Consider the following 25,351-nt stretch of genomic DNA (forward strand, 5'->3'; position numbering starts at 1 on the left):
TATACGAAATAATTCTGAAACCCAGAATTATGTTGAATTCACTAAATTTAATTGTATATATACTCGTACACCCCTAAACACACCACTTCTTATTACTCTGCTTTTATTCAACATTCCTTACTATTAGAAAAAAGAAAATACATTTTAGGAAATGTCAATTTTTATGCAATTAAAGAATAACTTGTGAAAGACTTTTTTTTTTTTTTGGACGAAATGTTATCTCAATTAGTTTCAAAGCGGCTGAATAACATTGTAAGTAAGAAATGAAAGTACGCTGCAATTATTGCGCTCCAATAGGTTAAATTTTGGACCTTTTTCCGTGGCAATTAGAACTCAATTCCTGTAGCTTTCTTAACACCACGAGAAGAGAAATAACCAATACGTACTCTCGCAACGGCAAATAGTATATGGCATCATTCTTTTCTATGAACCAGTAATATATACAATAACTTCACATTTCCAAAAGAACTATACACATCAATGGGTCACTTCAGAAAAGTGGGGGGCAACTGCCCCCTTTGGCCCCAAATCGCCGCCCATGCCTGCAGCCGAGACTACTTTGGCTAACCAAGAAGCGTAACACACACACACACACACACACACACACATATATATATATATATATATATATATATATATATATATATATATATATATATATATATATATAAGGTGACACACCTCATGCATCATTCTAAGCACAATAAGAACAGACATAACTTTTTTAATAGTTCTGCCTATGGTTTTACTTCTTCCATATAGATCTAAATACTTTTAGCATTCATTCAACTACTCAATTACTCATTCAACTACTCATTGTACTCAAAATATTTGGGGGGGCGGGTCCCCCTGTCCCCTCGTCAGAGACGCCTGTGCTTTTAGCCTATCTCATATCCGTGGGATGAAAAACTTAAAGATTTTCGAAGGCTATTTATGAATTGAGTTGTTGTTGTGTTTAACGTCCCGTTCAGCAGCGAGGCTATATGAGACGTGAACCTACTGAATAACGTGGAATCCGAACCACATGAGCTCCCGCCGGGAATCGCACCCGGGTCTCCCACGCCAAAGGCAAAGCTACTTATGGATATATAGAGGATGGATAGGCCCTATCACAAAGGTGTAGTGCGTACTTGATTGATAACATTTTCAATAGAGTGTATCTTAATCATTCTTCCATGCTGGGGGACTTCCTACAGCCTCATAGCTAACACATTCACTCTCATTGTGCGAGGCTACAGGTAAGCATGTTCTAACTGCTGGGAATAATATGTTGCAGATAATATTCAAAATTATACTTTAGATTCTAATACATCAAAGATCTCTCATATATTCGTAGCCTTCGAATAACGTAAAACAAAATCATAATAACACCAAGGGCGCCGATTACGGGGGGCATGGGGGGCCGGGCCCCCAAAAGCTCATGTGACCCCACCTCATCGTATTTGTGAATATATATTTAGCATAATTTGAATGCAATTTGTCTTAAAATCCTCATATGTGCCTTCTGCATCTGAATGCCTCCCCCCAAATTTACAGAAAAATCGGCGCCCTTGAATATCACTCACCGTTTCGCCCATCACAATCGTTAGGATGCACAACAAAGCGCATTGGCAGTGCAGTTCTGGTATTGCTAAGAAATTCACTTCATTTGCATATGTAGAAAGCTAGGAATTTGATATTCGTGAAATTTATAAATAGAATAACAAACCATTTTCTCATTATGTACATCATGTAGTACACAACTAAATAGCTAATTGGATGCTTAACTCTCTATCAAACTTTCCGCTTGAATATTAAACCCTTTGCGTTCTTATTAACAATATGAATATCAACTAATTTGATAATATTGTGTTCATTCTGACAGGTACTACGAAAGGTCAAAGATTAAAAACAGAATGCACATGAATAATTAATTATATCTTTCTCTAAATACTAGTAAACAGGGTAATTTCTTTCCCTGTAAAGTGTAGAACACTTGCTTTGCAATGCGTGCATACTGCTTTAGGTTTTTTGTCGTGTTATATTGTTTCAAAACTGACATTTGTGTCACGTGATACCTCCTCCTCCCAAACAATCAAGAATCGAGGTTGGGTCGGTCGACCTAGGAGAAACGAAGCTCGTGGCTTTGCCGAGCCAGATGGTAATTTCAGATAACGTGTAAAATGAACCACTGGATAAGTAAATAAAGAGAAATAAAGATTTCTTGTTTCCAGGTAAGTAAATGCAATACGTTAGAGATGATTGTCAGAGGACAGAGATAGATTATTTTTAATTTTAGTGTTCTAGTCACATCTTGTGTAATACGAAGTATCCGATTTTCAACATGGCTGACAATTCTTTGCATCGCGCGTTAAATTTTTTATACGTTGTAAGGAGTACTTGATGCATTAATGTGATGGACAACATAAAAGATCTTTTTGCTGGTAACTGTGTTTGTGATTTTCACAAGTTGAGTTAGTAATCATGTGTCATATTGCACTATAAAAAATATAAATGTATGTACGCTACAATGTTTATTATGAAGAGTTATTCCGCAAAACCGTACTTGAAATATGTAAAAATTCTGGTGGCAGCTGAAATTCAATAATAAACATATTTTAGAAAACAGATGTGGAGTGCAGCTTATAAAAGGAGGGTGTAAATCAAGTGATTCAGATGTAAACAATATTTGGTAGCTTTTAATGTTTTGTTTACGTTAGAGATAAATGTCCTTGTGCCATAAAACATTTCGCACGGTTGTCAATATAGCAACTAATTTTATAAACTCTATAAAGTTCTTGTTTTGTAAAGGTGAAAAATAGTGTGCATAAGTATTACCATATGTAATTACAGTCAGACTTTAATTTTTTCTCTTAAATGTTAACTCATCCTAGTTTAGTAACAATTTTACATTATCATGAAGTTAGTTTAGGTTAATGAATATAAATATAACCTATTGTTGCTTTGCAGTAATTCTTGTAATGCTTTAACACGTCATATTTAGTGTTGATCGTGCATTATATTGTCATGTTAGATCAGCTTAGGCTAAAATAGCTTCGGTTGGAGTACGGCAACTTCCATTACCTTTCTATAAAGAATTCAGATTATTACTCTGCCTTGCAAATTTCTTTCTACACTGTATATACATGTCCTTCGGAATTGGAATGAGTATGAAGTATGGTATGGATTGAAGCAAGTGCTGTACGAAATGCTTAGAGGTGCGTCCATTTTACACGAACTTTTTCTACTTTAAAATATACTTTAGTTACAAATTATTTATCTATTACTCTACTTGTGAATCAACAGATTTTGCCTGTAAAATTTCTAAGCTGCCCATTTTTCTATTCAACTCCCTAATTTACTGTGAATTGAAAATCAGTTTTTGCTTCTGTATTGGAGTAACACAGGAAACGAGATTTTCTCAACATCTATTTTGGTTACAGTTAAGGCCAATGTTTAGTTGAGGGGTACCAGGTTTTTCTCTTTTCGAATCGAATCTAATTATGAATTTATATATGCAAAGTTCAAACCTTTTAAAATATAGTAGTGTTTGAAATTAGAAGTTCCAAGCACACACGGATATTGGATATTGATATTTATGATTATTAATACCGTTTGTTCTTCCCTGTCTTCTTATGGCAGACTAAATTCTAAGTCGGAATAAATACACAAAGGGGAGAAGAGTGCTGTTTCAAGGTAGAAAACAGACAGAACAGTGTGCAAGTTCTATACGTACTAGTTTACTTTTGGCGCAACAGTAGGAAGAATTGTTGAAAAATTATAATTTTTTTCACTTATTTCTTTCTTATTGTCCCCTGAAAAGTTTCCGCTGGTCGACAAGAAAATATCTCTGCGTAGATAAAATTCAAGGGGCCACCAGAAGTAATTGTTGGAAATTTACAACTCGGATTTGTGCTTAAATACGGATTTTGAATGTGTGCCGTAAGAACAACAGTGCAAAAAAAAACACATTAATCTGTGCTAGGTGGCCACAAGGAAGCACGAATGCCATATAACCGAGTCAGCAGGACGAAGCTGGTGGGCCCGCACGGGGGTCCGTTCAAAGGAACTGGCACATCAACGTTGATGGGTATCCGCGTAACTGAGGGTAGTGAAAAGAAGTGGGTTTTGGCAATGATACGAGTTTCAGTAGCACTTGTCATAGTTACATACTAGTAACGCTCCACTTGTAAACATAAAATAAAGGTTCTATACATTCTGCAGAAATATACCGCCAGTGGAAAATAGATCTAATAGAGTCATCTTTCATATGGAGCCACTTGTTTTATGTGTTGTAAGGCACTTGTAATAATTTTACACTAATAACGCTACACTTGTGAACCTAAAATACAGCTGTATTTGTATTTTATTCTGTCGTCTCTAGAAACTTGTTCCTTATATCTTTCCATGGAAAGTAGGCCTATTCAGTTTTTCTAAAATGTGGTGCGCCAAAACTACACCAGCACCGTTCTGCATGCAGGAACTAAAACCCTGCTGGTAGCTTATACCTAAACATCAGGCATAATCGAGATGAATTCAGACAAACAGAAAAAAATCTTACCTTGATGTCCCAAATTTTATTGATTTTAACATCGTAAAGTTAAGAGGTCAAAGTAAGAAATTCCCTTTTTAGTGCTTTGTGGATATTTGGGAGTATTTTGTTGGTACGGGGATAGGTACTTTGTGTCAATGATTTCTTCCAGTTTCTGATAGGTGTATTCGCGATCATGGCTTCAGCACGGGCTCATCATCAAATATTAAGTTTTAACAGGGATATAAAAGCACCGGATTCGAGTTAAGTTCATTTTCTGTAAAGTTATTATTATTTTATACCTTTTGCCCCCTAAAAGAATCTGGCCCGATATACGGGCCAGTAAATGTGGCAGCATGACAATTTCGGGAAATTTGAAAATGCTCTGTCTCTGGAACGGTTCAAGATATTTTGTTGCTTTTTGTTTAAAAGATACTAATTTATTGATTCAAATCATATCCTCCTTTTGGAAATACATGTTTTCGTGCTGTATCCTATCAGTACCATACCTAACTGCATGCCCTGAAAAGAACTTCCACCTTTGACTTAATGATAAACAATTTAAAATTTTGCAGACATTAAGGCAGTTTCCATTACCACATTCTCATATTTTTCTCATGAAATCAAAATCTTGTTATATTTGACATGGCATTTTAATTCTTCATAAAGATGTATGTAACAGATAAAGTTTTCAAACATTTAAGCTTCCAAAATACGTGTGCAAGTTTCAATTCATATTATAGGTTCCAGAATATACTAGTTCTGTACACTGTGCTTAGAAACTAAAGTTAGCAATTCAGTGAACTAAAATGTGTTTAATTGGATCAGTATCTTTCTTTAATATTGAATGATACCTTCCTGTTAAACCAGTGGCAACTGGGGAATCCACAATCTTTAAAACATCGCGTATTGGAAGTTAGCGCTGGTGGTGGTGTTGCTGCTACCCTTCAGGTGGAAATCGATATCTAGCAGCCGCTCCATGTAACATTAAGAAGTTCACAACGATTTAGTTTAATTTCTGCAAGCCACCAGTCACAGTGATACACGCGTGCTGCAAACATCTCTGTATAGGTTGTGAATCGAAATATTCTGCCGTTTCTGGGTTTTGTCGGACAAGTGAAATTTCTTCTTTCTTGCTCTTTTGAAGTTCTGCAATTTAAGGCGCTCGTCACTTTGAACCCAGACATGTAACTACAGAATTCCGTTCACTGGAATAGTTTGGTTGGGCCATTCTTTCATTTTCTCGTGCCGGAATTCTTCAATTTTCTCTTTGAGCAACAGGATAAGGGCTGTTAAATACGTATGACTTCACCATGCTTGTAAAATCTTCGGCATTCTCAATTGCATCTGTACCTGAGCAGGAAAGATTGTGTATTGTAACGTGATGCTTCATCAGGCCCTCTACACTATCACAAGGCCCTTTTCCATTATCAGCAGCACTGTATACCCACTCCATTGGCACAAGCGACTTCGTCCATTTAAAGAATTAGTAACGATTTTTGAAGTGGCTAGAGTCATCGTCAGAAATAATGATGATCTTTTCTGCCTGTGATTGCAGCTATTGAAGAACTTTTCATAATACCGACATTGCACATGTCGAGTCATATTCTCTGTCATTACTTATAACTGCAACACTTGTCTTGTTTTGAAAATATGTGGCCTGTGAAAATTGAAACGTAGTCATTACCCCAGTGACTCTTGCACTACTTGTGGCAGAATCACAGACCACTTCTTAGCAAAATCACAGAAGCACTAAACAGTTATTCAAGCTCAACACATACCTTCACTTCTGCATTGCGTTGTTGCATTTTTTTCAGATGTTGATGTACTACTGATTTCACTGCTCCTTTTCCCAAGTTCGTCAATCAAGGTATCGATAGCAACGGTTTCGTAATGAATATATTTTTCTCCCAAGTTGCATATGTAATCTCAGAAGAGTCATCTGCTGTTTTCGATACCAAATGTCTAGAAGGTGAGTCCTCGTTTTTCAGGGCAGTCACCACATTCCTGAAACAAACAACCCTCTCGTTGTGTAATACAGACTAGTAACGACTTCACACATTCAACCACGGTATCATATGTCACGCCTTCAAGTAAGTTCTTCAAAGTTACGACGCAGAGTATAAAACTAGCACAATACACATATACATACGTCTCTAGGTGGATCTAGAGCCACTCATCTTCCGCTGTGGAACACTGAATGTTCATTCTTATATATGGTAAAAGTTTCTTTGATATTGCGGATCGTGTGTCTTTTCACTTTCATCACTTTTTCTTTTGCAAGTGTTAGTGATACTGCCTTTATTGGCACTTCAGTGAGAAAAGTCCCATTTATTTTCCAGATGAAATGACTGTAATTTGAACATGTGCTTCATTCGCAGGATGACCATAATAGGGATCCGGTTTTCCAAACATTTTCTTTTACAGACCTCACATTCCTTGTTATAGTCCACCAAGTATTTTGTTGCAGATAAAACGTAGTGCAGAATTTTTACCTTTCAAAGGGACATTGGGATAATTGTTAGAATTTGCAGTTTTGGTTTTAGGATTCATAGAATTCAACAGCTGAATTGATGTTTGATACAAATTGCCGGCAGGTCGTACAAGCTTCTTTGGTTAATTTTCTTCCGAAGATGGAGTTTCCACTTTGAAGAGTTTGATCAGTTTTGATCTAGTGTACTCACCCACAGCTGCAATTCAGATGCGTACAGCTTACTATTCACTGATCATGGTTTCTTAACAGAACTAACACTGATTCAGGGAATGTAATTTTTCTGCAGATAGAAAATCATCATCCAGACCTTGGGAGACTTCTTTTTGTACAACGAACATCACTGTTGATATTATGTCAAAGCATTTAGAAGACAGAAAGTCATCACTGGAAACATCTTGACTTTGAAAGAGAGTCGTGAAATGAGCACTTTTATTCCCAACCTGAAGACAGACTGTTGGCTTTGCTAGTCTCATATCACTCCTTTATGGATATACAAATAGTACACTTCATTCTCCTGTGACTCCAGTCAAAAAACAATCATTTCATAGAACACCGTACAACTCAGTCAGTAAGCAGGATCCTGACAGAAGCTTAGTTATTGTTCGACTACAAATTTGGTATGTTGCTCTCTTCGTTCGCCTGTTGAAAATTGAAATTTGAATTCATGTGTCCTCCCTTGTACATGCTAGACCAAATACACATGATTATCGGGATGGTTCCAGAATGTTTTAGGTTTTGTTGCCTTCTGGAAGGATCCAGATGGTTTCAGAATGTTCTAGAAGGTTCTGTTTCATTCTAGAATTATCTGGGTGATTCCAGACTGTGCTACAAGGTTCTAGTACGTTCTGGAATAGTCTGAATGCTCCTACATTGTTCCAGAAGACCTTTGATGATGTGGAAGGTTCTGTATAAAGAAAATCCAGAAGAATCAGAACATATCACCAGTTCCAACAATGTTTAACGTTAATTTATTGTCTTTATTATTCTGTTACATTGACCTCATCTCCTGAGTGTAGATTTTTTTTTTTCTTCGAGGTTAAGTGCTGTATCGCCGGACCGAGTTCAGGAAATTTACCGGGTCAATTTGAGAATTTATTTTGGTTTGTGAGGAAGAGTAAGTGAAAATCAGGTGAGGGGAGTTGTTGAATTTAAGAAACTGTGTGTTGTAGTTGGTTGTTTTTCCTGTAAGCGGGACTGTATGTAAAGGCGGAAGGCACTGCTTGGCGCAGAGGTACACTTGTTACGATTTAGTCGCGGGAAGGGCAATGTGGAAATTGCGCATATATTTCTACACGATTTTCTACTCATAATTGGAAAAGTTTACACGCCTCTGTTTTGAAGGTCTAAACTAATTTAATACATTTTGTTATTTGTTTGGACGGCCTTTAGTTTCTCCTCCAAATCCACACATAAGAAAAGTGTTTTATGCCGTATACTATGTTTTGAGTTATCCTTGTATGTGTATATACCCACCGTCGCTGATGCACCTGTTCCCTACTAACGCACCCTCCCGCTACCACTCGGGCCCCTCTGCTGGGCTCGTGTTCTGATTCGGTTAGCATTCGTGCTTTTTAGTGGCCACCTAGCACAAGTTGGTTAGTGCCTTTTGCACGATAGTTCATATCGCGTATGTACACTGAAGTCATCTTAAAATGAATCTGCATAGAAGAATGCAAGTCTACATCCTCATCGACGCCTCCGAAGCCGCTACTTGAGCCAGATTCACTACCAAGTGATTTGGGAGATATACTAAATGATGTTTTTTTTTTCTGCAAAAGTTTATACGCCTCTGGTTTGAAGGTGTAACCTAATCTAGCCTAACTAACCTAATATAACATCATTTAGTACTTTTTTTTTCACCTAATTTAGTACATTTTGGAACTTTTTTCGATTTTTCGTATGGTCCGGCGGTACAGCACTAATGCCAAAATTACAGAACGAAACTGACATGTTCAACTTTTCACGATATGTAGTACCTTTAGAGATACAACTCTTGTACAGTTCTTGGGATCGGTTTCTAAGACACTTCCTCACCAAACCCCCCCCCCTTCCCCGCAAATAAAAAATACAGCAATCAAGACGTTAGACATGGAGGTTAAATCATGAACATTGTTTATAAAAGGGGTTAAATTCAAAGGTTGAAGTTCTCGTTCTCAGAGAATGTACTGTATGGTGCTGATTAATAGGGGAAAAAAATAATAGTTTGGAGTTGACATTAAAAAAAAAAAAAAAAAAAAAAAGTAGAAGACTACAGTACGAGAACTTGAACACACATTCAGTAGATTCGAATCCAGGTCTGCCTCACCGTGCCGACGCTTTAATCACAATGCTACCTAGCCCTCTTCCCTAACAGCCATACATTTTATTATTTTTATAGTGGGTGATCAAGTACTCAGGCCGCATGAATAGTACACAACTACTGTTGTATCTGGACAACCCAAAGAGGAATTGGTGTAATATAATAAAAGCCGTTACTCCTCGTTTTATGAATAGAATTTAAAAAGGGTTAATTTTCAGGCAGTAATTGTGAAATGGTGCTTACAGTGAGATATTTTCTGAGTTCCATAAAGAATCTCAACTAATATCAGAATGACATATATTGAGATTTAAACTGCTTACCGTGCAGTTCATTTTCATTTTTTTCTTTCTTATTTGTAGGTACATAAATGGTAAAGCAACACTGAAACAGTCAAAATGCATCGTACTACAAGGATCAAGATAACAGATTTAAATCCACATCTTATATGTGTACTGTGTGGCGGTTACTATGTGGATGCCACAACTATTATTGAATGTCTTCATTCATGTAAGTACTCTGGACAAACGAAACAGTAAATGGGACATAATGTTTGGGCCTTTTCGTGAAACAATGGTTAAAATTTAAGTCGGAAGTGAATGTGTGTATTTTCCTTTTGATTTTTAATTACCAGGGTCATATTGTTTATTATAGCAGGCTTCACAGAATTTCTTGAATTGTGTGAAGTATAACATCCATCTAATGCTTCTGTAAAATTTGGTATTGTGATAATAATAAATAACGAAAATTTCCAGATAAATGTTTATAATTTTGAGCTTCGGCCATGTTGTTCTTCAGCAAAACTCACCATAGGATTCTTTGACATGAACTACAAGATATAGAAAATCTGAATGGATATTTATTTAGAAAATTAAAATATGCTTCACTAAATGTGTATATTACGCACCGGTGTATGTAATACATTATTGTCCATTGTCTCATAGATTGGTACTGAATATAAACGTATCTTCTAAGTGCCCCTTCCTGTTTGTGAGAATATTTTCTTCAGTGCGTGAACCTCATTATGTCGCTGCACTACACTCTTAAATAATTGTTTGAAGATCACATATTTGGATGGATGAGATAAATAGAATAGGAACTTAATTTTTATAGTCATTAATAAATTTTATTCATTAGGTGCGTTTTATTGTGTACAGCTATCATTGAATCGTCCGAGCTGAGTGTTTTGAAAGTCAGCTCGTAGCTGTAGGTCTGTAGTACTGATGTACTAGCGATAATATATATAGTATATATGTTAATGGAATCGAAAATGAATAAATTTTGAGAAGATACGGCATGCGCTTTTTGCGTGAGATATTTTGCCTCACAAATTAATAACCAAGTAATAGCTAGAAACACCAAATTCAAATTCACATACAAGTAGTCCCGGAAAGCGATTTGCAATGGTGGCAAAGCAGTTACGTCAAATTATCTTACAGAGAAACTTCTCTGTACAACATACGAGTATCATGATTGGAAGACTATGCTCTGTACAACACAGGGTTGGCAAAAACCATGGTTTTTATTAAAAAAAACCAAAAAAACCGGTTTTTTTGGTTTAAACCAGGTTTTTATGGTTTAAATGATTTGCTCTATATATTCATATCATATATGGACAGAAATAAGTTTGTTTCGCCTTGATGTTATTATGCAACAACCGGGTTATGCTGGAAGGGGTCACATAAACTTAAAGCGGAATAAAAACCGCTTCTCGAGTTACATCCGAGAGAAATTGTCCTCCATTTGAACTCGGAACCAGGACTAATTGGCCACAAATGCGATACGTCTGCCGATTCACACTCACTCACGAAGGAATCCTGATATATAAAAAAAAAAAAAAGATGTACTGATCTTTACATGCTTCTTAATATAACTGTCAAGAGTCATTTCAGAAGGACAAAAAGATAAACAGTTGCACAAGTGAAACCATTACACAGAATTACATATGAACAATTTCAAAGTACGACAGAGTACAGAAGAACTAATTTAGTTCAAGTTAGTTAACAACGACTTTTATTGGTCCAAATTAAAGAAATACACCGACTTAATCTGCATATCAATAAGAAAAGTGAATAAAGATACGAATTATTTGAGTCCACTTTGGCTCAGACTCATTTTACCAAAGATACTATTTCACTAAATGCCTCTCGCGGGGTCTGTATGACCCCCCCCCCCACACACACACACACACAAAAAGTGCGGAATTTTCGATGTATTTTATCAATAGTAAACATTGAAACGAAACAATATTTAGAATTTTTCTTCGATTGCAATCAGGGTGGAAAAAAATCATGATTTTTTTCAAAAAAATCATTTTTGTTGATTTTTTTGATTTAAATCGATTTTTTTGATTTAAATCAAACCCTTTTCTTCGTATAATACAAGTCGTGAACTGAAGAAAAAACATTAGGAATTAGTATTAAATGTTAATTATACCATTTAAGTGAAAGTATGGCGTTTTAATTTTGAATTAATTCCCAATCGTTAACCTATTTCAATCCCAAACAATGTTTCTTAAGCATTAAGGAAAAAGTACAGCAATGTATATCAAATGACACTTTTCTTTTCACGAAAGTTACTGATATTTGGCAGGGGCATATTTTTAAGCAATTGGAACTAGCTAGCGGCACGAAATACATATAAAGTATAAAAATTTCGCCTAAAATTAATTAACTCACTCTATGACCTATGGGAGGTTCAATGCCATGTTCACAAAAGCTCTCCTGACTTTCATCCTTAGTCAACTGAATCCAGTTTCTACTTTGTATTCTTATCTCTGCGAGATCCATCTTAATATTGTCCTCCCATTTGCGCCTATGTCTTCCTAATGGTCGTTTTCCGATTGGACTTCCAGTTAAACCTGAAAGCGTTCCTACTTTCTTCCATTCTCGCTACATGCCCTGCCCACCTGAGCCTCCAAGATTTGATGACCCTAACAATGTTTTGGTTAACGGTATAAATTATGCAGTTCCTCATCATGAAGTTTTCGCCATTCCTCATTACCGTTCCTTTTGGTTCCGAATATTCGTTTCAGGATTTTATTCTCAAATACTTTCAGTTTGCGTTCTTCCCTCAGCGTAAGCGACCATGTTTCACAACCATACAGCATAACAGGCATAATTATCATTTTATATATTTTAAAGCTTGAAATTCCTCGACAGAATTCGCGACGATAAGAGATTTTGAACTGAATAATAACACGAATTCCCTGCTTTTAGTCGATATTTAATTTCTTCGTGAATATAGTTTTCTGATCCTATATATTAGCCGATGGCAGAACTTTCTTTGTCTTTATGCGATGAGTTTTTGTAAGTCAAAAATTTTCTGCAGGAATTCCAAAATAAAAAATCAAGATGACCAGTTCCAGAAGAAGAAACACTTGTGATAGTTAAAAATATGCTTTATGTGACGTGAAAAACAGTTCAAATGCGAGTTGTCCGTGCATTTAAGACATCTATACACAGCAGGCACGTTTTTATACTTTTCTGTTAGTTATTTTATTTCCTCTGACAATTTTTCCTGCACGGGCACGACAAATTTTCTGCGATCACATCGCAGATCGCAGCATGTTCTGCAATGAGGTCAAATATCCACTTTATCAAAAGTATTATTCGATATTTTAATGCATCCAAAATTTGTCGTATTACGATCCCGAGGAACTTCTATGTATTTAGTACATAAATTTCGCCCAAAATTTTAAAATCTTTTTTTTTTGTTTCGGAGAGGGGATCAGACCCCTCTAAATACGTCCCTATTATCTGGAAACAAACAAATAGACGTGGACACAAAAGAGTTTTCATCTTAAATGTCCATGGTGATTTCCCCTTTGGAATAGAAATTTTAAAACCCTGTATAAAAAAAAGAAGAAAGTAGGGTTCACCCGTTACCCGTTCAGACGGGATTTTCCCTGATCGTTCTCTACATGATACTCGTTTTCATACTGTACTTACATACATTTGAGTCTCATTGTATTATTATTATTATCTTCCATAATCGAAATAACAGGACAGAAATGGGATTTTACTTACTTTCACTTCAAATTAATTCATTTCGGAATTTGATTTAAATCAACGATTTTTATTGAAAAAATCAAGTGATTTAAATCTTGATTAAAATCGTGATTTAAATCAGACTGATTTAAATCAATCCACCCTGATTGCAATTACATAACAATAATAACAACTTCAAGAAAATCACAAAATAAACATCTATAAACTTGTAAAAAAAGTTGCTTTTGTAGTATAATCTTTTTGAGTAATGAATGGGGAATTTAGGTCTGAATATAATACGAATAATATACGAGAGTGAAACGTGATAACCCACAAATGTGTGTTCATCAAGATTTTACAAACACTTACACTTTTACGAACATTTTTTTGTTTTTTGGTTTAAACCAGTTGGTTTTTTTTGAAAAAACCAGCTGGTTTAAACCTTGGTTTAAACCAGCCAACCCTGGTACAACATACGAGTATCATGATTGGAAGATTATGTATGTTCCAGGAGAACTGTAAACCGAACCCTACATGAGAAATTACATCTCAGGAATAAATTCAAAAGGCATTCACTCACCTTTTTCTTCTGTATCCTGTGTTATAATCATTTTTAAAAAATCGAATTTTCGTGAACTGCTGTCAAGATATGATTTTAGTGATGATATGGTGAAATTGATTAAAGAAATAACACTGTTCTACAAATTTTAACTTTTTTTTTCTTTCCAAAACGAAAGTAGGTGTTCTTTATGGTTTCTGACCTGCTGATCACGAATCTGAAGTCAGATATGCTGTATCAGGTCTACCTTTTGAGAAATGTTTAAATGAAAGTTAGAATCAAACTCTATATTTGGTGAATTTATGCATTTTAATAATATTATTACTTTTATGTACAATAGAAACCATTTTTTAAAAAAAATGTAAGCATGGCATATCTGGATATCACAAAGATAAAAGAATGCTTATACATTAGTATTTCATGGAGTTTTTCATTAACAATAAACTAAAATAAAGTTTAAAAAACACTAAAATTCCACATTTGGATTTGAAATGCCTTTATACATTGCCACCCAAACAAAAGTCATCTTTTGATTAAAACGTAGAGATAGATTGAGACATCGTAAGAAACGAAATACCTACGAAGATTTCCTCTTGTGTGATGTGGGGACAGTATCACGGGCCAATGTCCAGCAGTAGTCTGCGAGCATTGAAACACCAGATTTCCCTTTGTATCGCTGCTCCAGGATCTGAATTGATTGATGAAACCTCTCACCATGCTCATCAGACACATCTCCTAGGTTTTCGGGAAAGAAAGACAGGTGACTATGTAGAAAATGCACTTTCAGCGACATATTGCACCCCATAGTGTGTAAGTTTGACAACAACTCCTCAACTAGTTGCGCATAGTTCGCACTTTTGTTGTTTCCTAAAAAGTTTTCTGAAACACTCTTAAGAGAATTCCAGGTTTTCCTCTCCACTTCAGTTAGTTTTCCATCGAATACGTCATCTTTCATCAATTGGCGTATCTGGGGACCAATGAACACACCTTCTTTTAGTTTAGCATCTGAGATGTTTGGGAACTTTGTCTGAATATACTTAAATCCTTGTCCTTCCTTTTCCAACCCTTTAACAAATACCTTCATAAGCCCTAATTTAATGTGGAGGGGAGGCAAAAAAATCTTCTTGGGGTCTACAAGAGGTTTCTCTTTCACATTCTTAACTCCAGGAGTGAGGGATGCACGGGTAGGCCATTCTCGTTGTATGTAGTGCATTTCCCTGGCTCTACTGTCCCACTCACAAAGAAAACAGCAGTACTTTGTGTAGCCTAACTGTAACCCTAACACCAAACCAATCACCTTCAGGTCCCCACATATGTTCCACTTATGCTCATCATACCTCACTTTTTGCAAAAGGAGTTTCAAATTTTGGTAAGTTTCCTTCAGGTTTACGGAATATCCAATTGGAATCGAAGGGTAAGTATTACCGTTGTGGAGGAGAACACACTTCATGCTTGCTTTCGACGAGTCCAAGAATAACCGCCACTCATCAATTTTATACGGTATTTGTAATGCCTGCATCAGTCCTACAACGTCAGTACAATATATGCAGTCATCACTACTGCTGTAAAATTTAAGAAAGTCATGTTGTCTTTCACGGTAGAATGTAACTTTGGTTCCTTTTTGAAGAAGGTTCCAACCTTGCAGTCTTGAAGCTAGAAGCTCAGCTTTTTGTTTGGGTAAGTTCAAGTCTCTAACAAGGTCGTTCAGTTCCTCTTGAGTTATCAAATGTGGTTCTGTGACACGTTCACTGTATGTAGGATCTTCATTCTCACTACTCACACAACATTCATTCTCATCATCACTACTGTCTACTGTCCATACTGCTGGCGGCACAGGCACAGGAAAACCTTCGCCATGTGGGATGGGTCTTCTAGCTGATTGTAGATTTGGGTATTGAACCGACTTTTTACCTTTGGACGTTATTCCCTTTACATTTGAAAGACAAAAGTAACAGTCATGTAAGTGATCATGTGATTCAAACCATAACATTGGTGTAGCAAATGGCATACACTTATGAGAACCACGTAACCACCCCCTTAGATTCACAGCACAGGATTTACAACAAAATTTCGGTGCCCAGGGCTTCCCTACGTCGACCTTTGATGAGAAATACAGTTCGTATGCTTTCTTAACAATAGGCGTTATCTTGGTGAGTTTCTGTTTTGGAGTTATTCGCCCACACACATAACAGAAATTGTCACGATGATTCTTACATTTCCTAGGCATTTTCAAAATTGTAACACTTAATTTCACAATACCAAACGTTTCCAAATGTTAACTACTTTACAATGAAACATCTACCCGTTACGGGTCACAAAAACACACCTTTCAATGTTCTTTGTCTGCTATAGCATTCAAGAGGAAATAAAGCTCACCACACCAACAAGCAAAAAGTAAATATTGATAGTCAGTTGTTTCACCGTCATCCGGTGTTGCCAGGTCTATGTGGGGAAATTTCTTTCCGACGTCCAATTTTCCACTTTTTCCGCCAAATTTCTTTACCTTTTGTGTGTGAGAAGGGGTAGTCATGCGTTTTATATTAATAAAGGCTTGCATTTTATACATCAAGATGTATGAATAATGTATAGTGTCTGAAATATATACATATAAAACATTATTATAATAAAGTTTTTAAAATATATATTTCCCCGAAATAGTTCCACAAAATAGAAAATTTTAACTACATTTCCCCATTTTTCCAGTAACTGAGACCTGATACGCAAAAATGGATATTATTTTCAGATTCAGCAGAAAAAAATCTTTAAGAATCACCTATTAGTTTACAGGAAAGAAATTCAGTGTTGAACAGTGTAATAAGATATACACCAGCTTATCAACACTTGTACACACAAACACTTTTAAGTTTCTAGTTCGAGCTTTTCCTGTGTACAAATTTTAAGTCTTTTTTATCTTTGGTTGTTAAACGCCGAGAACATTACCAGAGTTCTGTCGGTGTAAAAAATAAATAAATAAATAAATCTTCCTGTCTAGGTGTTGTTAAATTCGTCATTGCGTACATTGTGATTGTTGAGATACTTTCGTGAATTCATCCGTGACTGCAAGGAAAATTTGCAGGGTTTGAAAAAACCCAACCCACCTGGGCCCATGTGGGTTTTTTCGGGTATTTTCGGTTTTAATTGGGTTTTTTCGGGTTTAACGGTTTTTTCGAAATATCTCAATGTCTTTGGGGTAAAAATGTTAAAATATGATTTACATTTCAAGACTGTCATTGTCACAACTTGAAACAATTTTCTATTCACTGCTGTTTTGAAAAAATGGCCGCTATTTTGAAATTTTATATTGGATAGCCGAAAAAATCTATACAGCAAATTTAGAATGTCTTGTGCTTCTACTCTCAAAATTTCAACTTAAGAAGTCCGAAAATTGCACCCTGTAGCATGGATACCCGATATTTTAAATAATGGCCGCCATTTTAAAATTTTATGCCGCCAAAATATATGCAACTAATTTAATATCTCGTGCTTCTACTTTAAAAATTTTAACTTGAAAGACCGAAAACTGCCCTTTGTAGCGTGGATATCCGCTATTTTGAAAAAAAAGAAAGAAAGGGCACCATTTTGTAATTTTACGTTGGTATGCCGAAAAAATCTATTCAGAAAATTTAGAGTTTCTCCAGCTTATATCCTGAAATTAAATTGACCAAAAGTTGAACACTGTGTGGTACAGGCAGACAAACGAACAAATGTAGAACGAGTAATCCCAGGAGCCTGTGACGTTCGCCAAATATGAATACCAAATAGCTACATCAATTTAAAGGAACAGTTCGAGTTAAAAACAAGTTTGGTGCAATAGAAAGAGTAACAAAAAATAAGAGACCCGTATTTTTTTATATCTTGATAGGCCGTCTCGTTCAGCTTCTACAGACATTTGTTTCTGATGAATCGTAACTGCTTACGTCATTGGTGGGATACGCGAGAAACTCAATGTGAGTCAGCAACCACTCCCTTGTACGCAGCTGATAAATCTTTAATAGTGCATTGGATTTAACAGATTGTGTTTTGGATTTGTTAATTGCTCTGTGTTGAATTGTTGAGGGAAGTTTTTGTAAGTTGTTTTTCCTATAGCATTAGTATAAAAAAAAAAGAGTAGAGAGAGAGAGCAGTAATTACGTTTGTTGTGCGAAACAGTGTTTCTTCCAGACATGTTTTTATGGTGGCACTGTCTCCCGGAGCTCTGAGAGATTCCCCCGGAGGAGACCAAAATAATACGTGTATAATGTAATAAATATAATAGTACTGTGTAAAAATAATGTGTCTCTCCGAATACTAAGTGTTCCTTCCCCCCCCCCCCCGGATTTTTTTTCCTGAAAAGAACACTAGTATGAAGTAGAAAACACGTGTTAGTACAGCGCGTGCTGTGTCTGTGAAGTGAAATAGAAATGCCTAACACCTGCTGTGTTTTCGGTTGTAATTCTTGTGCAATTGAAGCTAAGGACGTAAAGTATCTTTTGTTACGTTTCTAAGTCGTGAGAAATCACCAGATCGATATAAATTATGGCTCAAGAAAATCAATGGGGAAAAATGTACCAAATAAAATCACTCGTGTTCCAAACATCTTGAAGAGCCTGCCTTCGAGAAGTCAAGTTTACTGAAAGAAAAGTTAATGCCAGTGGCGGATCTAGACTGGGGCTGGGGGCTTAGGCCCCCCAGTTTTTGAGTGACAAAATTGATTTAAGCTATTATTTAGATATTTTTGAAAGTTTTTAGGAAACATGATATACATATCATAGTCTGGGTTCTGCCTCTCCCCCCCCCCTGAGTTTTTACCGTCTAGATCCACTTCTGGCTAATGACAGGAAAATTATTTACATGCAAACTGAGAAAGAATGCTGTTCCAAGTATATTATTGAAAGGTTTAAAATCCGAGCCATTGAACAAGCACCGATCTATGTCCAGTTACCAACGTACAAATATCGTACAAGACGCAATTGACGGTTGTAGTCAAGACGGGGCATTAGAGGGTAATAGAGACGATGTCACTCATGATTCTGAAGATACTGCTTTAGAAATAAGCTATACAATGTGAATTAGGGAGTGAAATATACCGGCTTGTAGAAGGAATCAGTGACGATGACTGTTCCTCAAGACATTGATTCATCGTTTAATTTCTCTGTATCATGTGACAATGATGATGAAACGGGTGATGAGAGTTGTTCCGCGGACAGCTCTGAGAATAAAAGAAATTTAACCGGTGAAGTGTTTTTCGTATTCTGGCAAACTTTACAGATGTTATTTCATTTTTGCCTCATATGTTGCGCTCCTGTACATACCTTGAAGCACAAAATTATAGGGTCAGCGTTAAAAATTGCAACAAAATGTGAAAATGAACATACTTATGTTTGGGAATCGGAAGAATGATTAAAGAAAAGGTACTTAGGTGTTGCAGCAATCTCGTCCGTCATCTATTTACATATTGGTTTCGATTTTTTTTTTTTTTTTAACGCTGAACTCATGCTTTATAGGATACGTTTTATAATATTATAAAAATGTTTGTACAGACCACCATCAGATATCATTTTCTACATGCAGATGATATTTGTAAGTCTTTGCATCCAGTTCTGGAAAAGGAAACCGCACTTAGAACGTGCCACCGCACCTCTCACAAACGAAATGCTTGGCACTGTGTAATATGTATTGTAAGCCTGCTCTCGCTCTTTGCCCACCTATGACGTCGTCACAAAATCTTTCTTCCTCTGTTACTCGCTAACGACTGAACGTATCGCGATCAAACAAACACCATTCCTTTTAGAATTTTCAACTCTACAAATGGAAATAAATTGTAAAAAATGAATTTCTAAGTCGAACTGCTCCTTTAAGACATAATTCATCAAAATGTATTATATGCAGGGTTTGAAAAAACCCGGGTATTTTTGAAAAAACCCAACCCACCTGGGCCCATGTGGGTTTTTTCGGGTATTTTCGGGTTTTATTGGGTTTTTTCGAAATATTTCAATCTCTTTGGGGTAAAAATGTTAAAATATGATTTACATTTCATGTGTGTCATTGTCAGAACTTGCAACAACTTTCTATTCACTGCTGTTTTGAAAAAATTGCCGCCATTTTGAAATTTTATATTGGATTTCCGAAAAAATCTATACAGCAAATTTAGAATGTCTTGTGCTTCTACCCTCAAAATATCAACTTTAAAAGTCCGAAAATTGCACCTTGTAGCAAGGATACCCGCTATTTTAAAAAATGGCCGCCATCTTGAAACTTTAGGCCGCCAAAATATGTACAGCTAATTTAGTCTCTCGTGCTTCTACTTTGAAAATTTCAACTTGAAAGACCTAAAGTTGCGCTTTGTAGCGTGGATATCAGCAGCGGCGGAAATTTGTCTTCAACATTGGGGGGACGGGTAAGACGGTATATATACATGGTGGTAGGTAACTCCACCGATAAACTTTGGGAGGTGATTCCTTATATGAAACGAAAGATAAAAGTTCTGATAAACATAGGTCGAGAAACGTCTCCTTTCAAAGTTATGAACCGCCGAAAATTCGAAAAATCATGTTTCGAAAGCTCTGCCTTAGAAACTATAGGACCTATCCCAAGCGGTTTAAGGAATTACACAGGAACTAGTATGCGATCTATCTAAATATCCATGTTTTAACATCCTCCGTTATCGGCGAAACGAACGCGCCATTAGTACTTAAAGGATTATCCCTATACATCAACTTCCTTTTTACAGTTCGTTTTGCCGATAACGGACCACGGTAGAACATGGATATTTAGATAGAGCGCATACTAGTTCCTTTGTAATTCCTTAAACTGCTTGGAATCGGTCGTGTAGTTTCTAAGACAGAGCGTTTCGAAACGTGAATTTTCGAATTTTCGGCGACTCATAACTCTGAAAGGAGACGTTTTTCATCCCATGTTTATTACAACTTTTTTCTTTCATTTCATATAAGGAATCGCCTCCCAAAGTTTGTCGGTGGAGTTACCTACCACCCTATATATATATATATATATATGCGATGTACAAAATATTTACGAAGGCGAAAAACAATGCTGAGGAAGGATTACCCATGTCGGTCCCGGCGTCCTCCACAGGGGACATAAAATACGACGATATTATTATTGCTTTACAACTTTAAAATCAGACTGGCAAAATTGAAAACTGTTTACAAGGGATGATCCAAATATGATCATTCCCTGTAAACAGTTTTCAATGTTGCCAGTCTGACTTTAAAGTTGTAAAACAATAATAATATCGTCTATTTTGTCCCCTTTGTGGGACTCCGGGACAACATGGGTAGGGGATCAGAGTTGTCTTCAACACTGGGAGACGGTCAGATTTGAGGCTTATTCTGGGAGGTATCAATTTCATCTCACTTTCCTTTGTGACAGTTGGACATAAATCATCACATTTCTTCCTAAAAGACACATTTCCAATCGGATTATTGAGGGGGACAGTTTCAAGATTGTAGGGGATATGTTCCCATCACCCCCCCGGGATTTTCGCCAGTGGATATCAGCTATTTTTAAAAAAAGCGCGCCATTTTGTAATTTTACGTTAGTATGCTGCCAAAATCTAAACAGAAAATTTAGAGTGTCTCTTGTTTGTATCCTGAAAATTTAAAAGACCGAAAGTTGAACACTGTGTGGTAAAGGCAGACAAACTAACAAATGTAGATTGAGTCATCCTAGGATCTTCAGTGACGTTCGCCAAATAGCTATATTAATTTAAAACAAAGACATAATTCATCAAAATGTCTTAAATATTCTATTTTTCTATGTCTATTTTGTTTATTTTTCAACATAAAATAAATGGTCTTATTGTTGAAGTTCACTTTCGATCCTTTGCGTTCAATTGCGGGAATTTCCCGAACACTTCTTTCACGACGGGTTTTCCCTGAAAATGCAGCTTGCTTCACTGTACATCGAAACTTCCGTTAATATTGAAGTTTGAATGCAGCACTTGAAATAGTAAGCGTTACGTAGTCTTCGGAGCTCCGAGCATTAAGCTTCTTAATTTTGACAAGAATTTTTACGTTATTGCTAGTGTTGATTCTACAGAATGCTTATTTGAAGGCTAGCAACAAATGACTGAACTTAACTGTTGTTGGAAAACCAAATTTTACTGAATACTTTTGTTACCATCAAAGGTAAGAAATAATATTAATAGTTTTACTAATGTATTTACATATTTACTGTTAGTACCGGCACCTATGACCTTAAACCCGTCAACGTATGAGGGATAACGTCCCTCGGCGGCGCCGAATCAGGAAACACACTATTCACGGAAAGTATTTTCTAAAATATACAATCGCTTACTTTACTTCAAATAGGCTATAAGCATAATCCGCACATTAATTTGTTCTACAATTATCTCAAGGTAAGGTGAGTTTTTTTATTTATTTATTTATTTATTCATTCATTCATTTAATGCATTTAGAGCTTTATAAAGTTCTTATGTTGAATATTGTTGTCTATCTTAACATGAAAGCGTATAATTCGCCCAAAGAAGGTTTAAAATCTGATAAAAATAACTTTCAATGTGATCACCTTAGTTATACCAATAATACACTAACAAAAAAGTCAAAAACCCAGGTGGGTTTTAAGATGGGTTTTTTCAGGTGGGTCCAACCCGAAAAAACCCGGTGGTTTTTTTCGGGCTGGGCCCACTTGGGCGAACCCTGATTATATGAAATAAATATTTTTCAATGTAAAATAAATGGTTTTATTGTTGAAGTTAACTTTGGGTGCTTTGTGCGTTCAATTAAGGGAATTTCTCGAGCACTTGTTGCAAAATGGTTCTTTCCTGAAAATTAACCGCTTAACTTATAATTTTCTTCGCAAAAGTCGTTCCAAATTTTATATTTTTTATTGTTTTGTACGTTGAAAGTAGAGGTACGTGGAAGCAAACATTACTAAAGCTGTCTAAAATTTAGGCCCGAATTAGGCACTTGAAAATCACCAATTTTAAAAACACGAGTATATTCGTTCGTAATAAAAACAGATGTATCTTGTTAATTTTACTTTTTTGAATATTTTTTTTGTATACATGAAGCGACAACGAATCTTTTAGAATGTTTTATTCAGTTCGTTCAATTTATTTGAACTACAAGCTGATCAAAATTGAGATTTAAATTTTCCCTCAAGAAATATTAAAATCCCAAATATGTGCGTTCCACAATAAACATTACCAAATTACACTAGCATCTTGAGAAAACGAAACAGTGGGGAAAATGAGTCCAGTATAAGTAGATATTCCATTCAATCTACTACGAATTTTTGTATTCTTTTTCTTTTTCTTTTTTTTTCTTTTTTTTTTTTTAATACCATTATTGCAAAGAGAAATAACAGACAAATAATTTCTCGGTACAATGTAGATATGCTAGTTCAGTTCCGTCATTTAGTCAATAAGCATTGGCCTCCAATGCAAAATATTAGCCGAAAATAGTTAAATGAATCTTACCCAAGGGCGCCGATCCTGGGGCCGTGACTCCCCCCAGCTCATGTGCCCCCCTAGTGTATTTATGAATATACAATATTTGGCATAATTTGAATTAAATTTGTCTTAACATCCTTATATATATACCTTCTGCGTCTGAATGCCCCCCCCCCCCCCGAAATTTACAGAGAAATCGGCGCCCTTGATCTTACCCACATAGCGGACACCCATATACTTAGCTGCGTATGGCGAACGTAAGGAATCGCCGTTTAAATTTATATTCAGATCATTTTTCTTTGCACGAATATATTCGTGATCATAATTTTAGGGCAAAAAAGTTATAATTCGTGGTTTTAAGTTAAGCGATTAATTTAAAACAATTAACAAAGATAGGCGGCATAATTCATATTTTATAAAGTAAATGTTTCTGAATATCTTAAATGAAATTAAATATCTTCCAGCGTAAAATAAATAGTTTTATTGTTGAAGTATTTACTTCCGATGCCTTGTGGATTCAATTACGGGAATTTCCCGAACACTTCTTTCACGACGGGTTTCCCTTGAAAATGCAGCTTGCTTTGATGTACATCGAAACTTCCATTAATACTGAAGTTTGAATTCAGCAGTTAAAATGGTTACGTAGTCTTGGGAGCTCCGAGCATCAGGCATCTTAATTTTAACAAGAATTTTTACTCTATTGCTGGTGTTGATTCTACAGAATGCTTATATGAAGGGTAGCAACAAATGACTGAACTGTTGTTGGAAAACCAAATTTTACTGAATACTTTTGTTACCGTGAAAGGTAAGAAATAATACTAATAGTTTTACTAATATATTTACATATTTACTGTTAGTACTGGCATCTATGATCTTAAACCTGTCAACATATGAGGGATAACGTCCCTCGGCGTCGCCGAGTCAGGAAGCAAACTATTCACGGGAATTGCTTATTTTACTTCAAATAGGCTATAAGCATAATCCACACATTAATTTGTTCTATAATTATTTCAAGGTTTTTTTTTTTTTTTTTTTTTAATTCATTCATTGAATTTAGAACTTTATAAAGGTCTTATGTTGAATGTTGTTGACTACCTTAACATGAAAGCATATAATTCGCCCAAAGAAAGTTCAAAATCTGATAAAAATAACTTTCAATGTGATCACCTTAGTTGTACCAATAATATACTAACAGAAAGGTCAAAAACCCAGGTGGGTCCAACCCGAAAGAAAACCCGCTGTTTTTTTCGGGCTGGGCCCGCTTGGGCAAACCCTGAAAATTTGTCATAGGATTTATGGTACAATGGAGTGAAGGTACAACAACTGGATAATTTGTGAGACGTTTAAAAGCTGCAAAATAGTAGTATCAGTAACTCGTGCTTTCACTTGTTTATATTGAAAACTTCACTCATTTATATAGAAGATCCGTGAACCAGTTTGTTTCTCCAAAATGTGATCTCATTATTACCTCCAAACTTCCGGTTAGTCTCTGCAAACATAAAGAACAACAATAGCGATCAAGATTATTGTATGAAGGGTTACAAGGTTTTCTCGTTTTCAAATTTGGTCATATATATACGCCACTCAGTCCTATGTGGAAGATCCGCAAAGAAGTTAACGATGCTGTTTACTTGCAAGACAGGCTCTTCGGTGAGGAATTTGTTTAAATGTTAGACGGCAGGGAGGTCAGGCCACAATAGTGATGCATTACTAGTAGAGAACTCCAATCTATGTTTCAAGGAGTTTGATTGATATCAACTTACCATTGTTTTCAGGTCCGAAATTATACAAGATAAACCGCTACAATTTAATATAGCATTCGAATCACTGAAAAGATGTTATAGAAAGGCTGATCCATTTCCACGCAAATAACTTGCAGACAACAAATGTCAAAGCGGGTTTCGTCGAGCAACAAAACTATCCATACGCGTGTATTAGTCTCTCAGCTGTTGTATAATTGGCAAGTTGTATAACAAAATGCCGCCAAAAATATTGTCTTGGGAAGAGTACGTCACGGCCCTTTTTCATGCAAACTTCCGCGTTTTCCACATAGTAAAATAGTGTCAGAACAATGGTTTTGTGATAGGACAG

General features: G+C 35.9%; 1 protein-coding gene across 2 annotated transcripts in view; it reads left to right on the plus strand.

Annotated features, from left to right (window-relative positions):
* Positions 1-2,057: 2,057 nt before the first annotated feature.
* LOC145671188 (uncharacterized) overlaps positions 2,058-25,351 on the plus strand; it is a 52,257-nt gene continuing 28,963 nt past the window's right edge. The window contains exons 1-2 of one of the 2 annotated variants that reach the window (XM_081740038.1): positions 2,058-2,213; positions 9,663-9,810. In XM_081740038.1, coding sequence (XP_081596164.1) covers positions 9,699-9,810 — 112 coding nt within the window. In that variant the 5' untranslated portion in view covers positions 2,058-2,213; positions 9,663-9,698. Of the gene's footprint in view, positions 2,214-2,406; positions 2,424-9,662; positions 9,811-25,351 lie in introns of those variants that run through there. The other variant, XM_081740039.1, reaches the window with a different exon arrangement.

The sequence above is a fragment of the Thermobia domestica genome, chromosome 15 (assembly GCF_964235325.1).
Source record: "Thermobia domestica chromosome 15, izTheDome1.hap1.1, whole genome shotgun sequence".
NCBI classification, from domain to species: Eukaryota; Metazoa; Arthropoda; class Insecta; order Zygentoma; family Lepismatidae; genus Thermobia; species Thermobia domestica.